The sequence below is a fragment of the Stegastes partitus genome, unplaced genomic scaffold (genome assembly GCF_000690725.1).
Source record: "Stegastes partitus isolate 25-593 unplaced genomic scaffold, Stegastes_partitus-1.0.2 Scaffold976, whole genome shotgun sequence".
NCBI classification, from domain to species: domain Eukaryota; kingdom Metazoa; phylum Chordata; class Actinopteri; family Pomacentridae; genus Stegastes; species Stegastes partitus.
Window position 1 is genome coordinate 257,186 of NW_007578707.1, and position 3,198 is coordinate 260,383.

The window sequence follows — 3,198 nt, forward strand, 5'->3', positions numbered from 1 at the left end:
CACGGCAACACACGTCAACGCACGGCAACACACGGCAACAGATGACAACACCAAAACACGGCAACACACGGCAACACACAGCAACACATGGCAACAGATGACAACACCAAAACACGGCAACACACAGCAACACACGGCAACACACAGCAACACACGGCAACGCACAGCAACACACGGCAACACACGGCAACACATGGCAACAGATGACGGCACCAAAACACGGCAACACACAGCAACACACACGAACATACGCGAACACATGCTAACACTGCATCACACCGTCTACACTGTAAAAAACACATCTGTACACATCTGGCAGCACGGCACCACAACAGATGCGTCTGCTGAAAACTGTAACACAGAGTGACGACAGCAGCAAGTATCTGTCAAATAAGAATATTTTCAGCAGATTTTATTGCAATAAAACGGTGTAACTAGTGGCAACACGCTGTACAAGAATAAATTATTTGTAAAAATACTGATTTTTGTGAAGGACAGTATTTACGTTTTTGATCAGTTTTTTTTTTACAGTCAACGTGTAAACTGCTGATGTTTTGTAAAATAGCATAAAGTAGAATACAAGCAAACTCTGTGAAAACAATTAAAATGTATTCATTCACTTTTTTCAGGTATAAAATTACTGAGACCTTTGTGAAATGATATCCGATATCCAGGTTTCTCAGCTGTTATGGCTACTGTCCAGATAACTGATATTAGTCATGGCGGGATGACCTGGATTATGGCAGTGTTGTAGTTCACAGAGTGACCCGGTGGTGGCAGCAGCATCATGTTACTGTCCACTGTTGTCCACAGCTTCAAGAACGGATCTCTGACGAGAGAACGCGTCAGGAACGAGTGTGCTGGAGGATCATGGGAGGTTTTTTCTGCCATGTTGAGAGACACGCCGCTTGGAAACAACGGCAACATCGGTGAGGATTCCTTTCCTCGTTCCTTTCCTCGTTCCTTTCCTCGTTCCTTTCCTTGTTCCTTTCCTTGTTCCTTTCCTTGTTCCTTTCCTTCTTTTGCTCCTTCATGTCCTCCATCCGATCGGTGTTGATTGGTTCTGTGGTGCGCTTCCAGGCTTTTATTTTGACACCGTGGAGATCACTCCTCCGGCGGTGGGCGTCCATCGCTTTGACTCCGACGACGGCGAGGTTGGTGAACAGACATTCAGCTGAAATGGTTCTGTGCCAGTCTTTGCTTGGGGATTGTCATGTCTCACCTGTCTCACCTGTCCTGGTGCTGCAGGTGTCCTCCCTCAGTCCTCAGGTGGAGGTCCGGGCTCTGGTGGAGGGTCAGTTTCTGTCCAGGAGGCTTCATGCTGAGAGGCTGGGATACTCCATCCGTAAGAGATCATTCATTCATTCATTCATTCATTCATTCACTTGTTCATCTGTCCATTAAATCATTCATCCAGTTATTCACTCATCTGTCAGTCATTTATTCATCCATCCATCATCCTGTCATTGAATCATTCATCCATTCAGTTATTCACTCACTCATTAATTTATTGATCCATTAAATCATTCATTCAGTCACTCATCCATCCATCATCCATCCATCATCCATCCATCCATCCATCCATTATCTGTTCATCTATTCTTCCATCCATGTATTCGTTCTTCAGTTCACTCGCTCATTATTTCATCCATTCATCAAACGTAACTTTGTGTTTTTAGTTCCAGGAACCAGAGTTCTGGCGACGGGAGGAGCTTCATCGAATAAAGAGATCCTGCAGGTCAGTTCTCCTTCTGTTCCTCACTGTGTGCACACGGTTCTGCTGTTACTGCTCCTGGCAGGACCACAATGTAGAACCCTGAAGGAACCAGAACCAGCNGTGCTGGTCCGTACTGGTCGGTGCTGGTCGGTGCTGGTCCGTACTGGTCGGTGCTGGTCGGTGCTGGTCCGTACTGGTGCGTACTGGTGCGTGCTGGTCCGTACTGGTCCATACTGGTCTGTACTGGTCTGGTTTGTCCTGTGTGTTGCAGGGCTGCATCTCCTCATACTTTGTGCGTCGATGTGGTTTCTCTGAGAGCTGCAGCGTCGTCGCTTTTACTGGAGACAATCCAGGTAGGAGGACCTGAGACACTGATGTCACTTTGTAGATTTTAATTTTTCAAACCTGCCGGTGGCGTTAAAACAATGACAAACGATCAAAATGAGCTTCGAGCGTCACCGTTTTCTGTTTCCATCATGAAGTTTTGACTGAAGAAACATTTTTAGCTGGAGCTTTGGTGAAAACCACTAAAAATTAGAGACCAAACCCAAAGCTGCAGCTGGATTCATGCTGTTGGAGGTAAAAACCCTGACAAGCAGATGAGACTCCTGTGAGAATAATGTTCCAGCACTAGATGGCGCTGCTGTTTCATTAACAACGAGTCTCCCTTCACACGTGTTGAAGTCCTGTCACTCGTCTTCGTTGCAGCACTTTTGCTTTCCTCTGTCGGATTCCAGTGTGGCTGAAAACATTCAACCTTTAAAAAGTCAAACCTTCAACTCCAGGACGAGTTTTTTACAGTGTAGACGTTGTGATGCAGAGCTAGCATGTATTTTCCAGGACGAGTTCCTGAAGCTGAAGTGGACCGATGGGTTTCTTTGAATCTTCTCTCCACCACAGACGGGTTTCATGAAAGCGGGTTTCCTTCTGTCGCTGTGACACACAGGCGACAACATTTTAAGAAAAAAGAACATAAAAATGTATTTACCTGTAAAATGTGGAGAAAAAACTAAAAACTAAACTAAAATTAAAAATCAAAGTGGAAAAAATTCAAGAAATTAAAATATTAGAATTAAAATATAATAAAACAAATTTATATGAAGTAAAAAACACACTTTTTGGACACTTTTGTGCTCTGATGTCCACCTTGTTCATGCCTGTGTGTTAGCATCCAGGCCACTGACACATTCACTCTGTTTGGCAGCGTCTCTGGCCGGAATGCGGCTGCAGCGAGGCGACATCGCGGTAAGTCCAGTCTGCCGCCGAGCTAACGCAGCGTTTGTGTTGCTGCCGCTGTGTGTGTGTCACTGTGTGTGTTTGTGTGCAGGTGAGTTTGGGGACCAGTGACACGGTGTTCCTGTGGATCCAGCAGCCTCGGCCGGCTCTGGAGGGTCACGTGTTCTGCAGCCCGGTGGACCAGGAGGCCTACATGGCTCTGCTGTGGTAGAGACACACAGCAACACACGGCAACACACGGCAAC

General features: G+C 46.1%; 1 protein-coding gene across 1 annotated transcript in view; it reads left to right on the forward strand.

Moving 5' to 3' along the window:
• The window catches only part of xylb (xylulokinase homolog (H. influenzae)), a 23,508-nt gene that overhangs the window by 6,888 nt on the left and 13,422 nt on the right, over positions 1–3,198 (forward strand). Inside the window, exons 8-15 of the mRNA XM_008294602.1 lie at positions 363–379; positions 814–929; positions 1,081–1,154; positions 1,249–1,345; positions 1,680–1,873; positions 1,989–2,070; positions 2,886–2,962; positions 3,045–3,160. Coding sequence (XP_008292824.1) covers positions 363–379; positions 814–929; positions 1,081–1,154; positions 1,249–1,345; positions 1,680–1,873; positions 1,989–2,070; positions 2,886–2,962; positions 3,045–3,160 — 773 coding nt within the window. The remainder of the gene's footprint in view (positions 1–362; positions 380–813; positions 930–1,080; positions 1,155–1,248; positions 1,346–1,679; positions 1,874–1,988; positions 2,071–2,885; positions 2,963–3,044; positions 3,161–3,198) is intronic.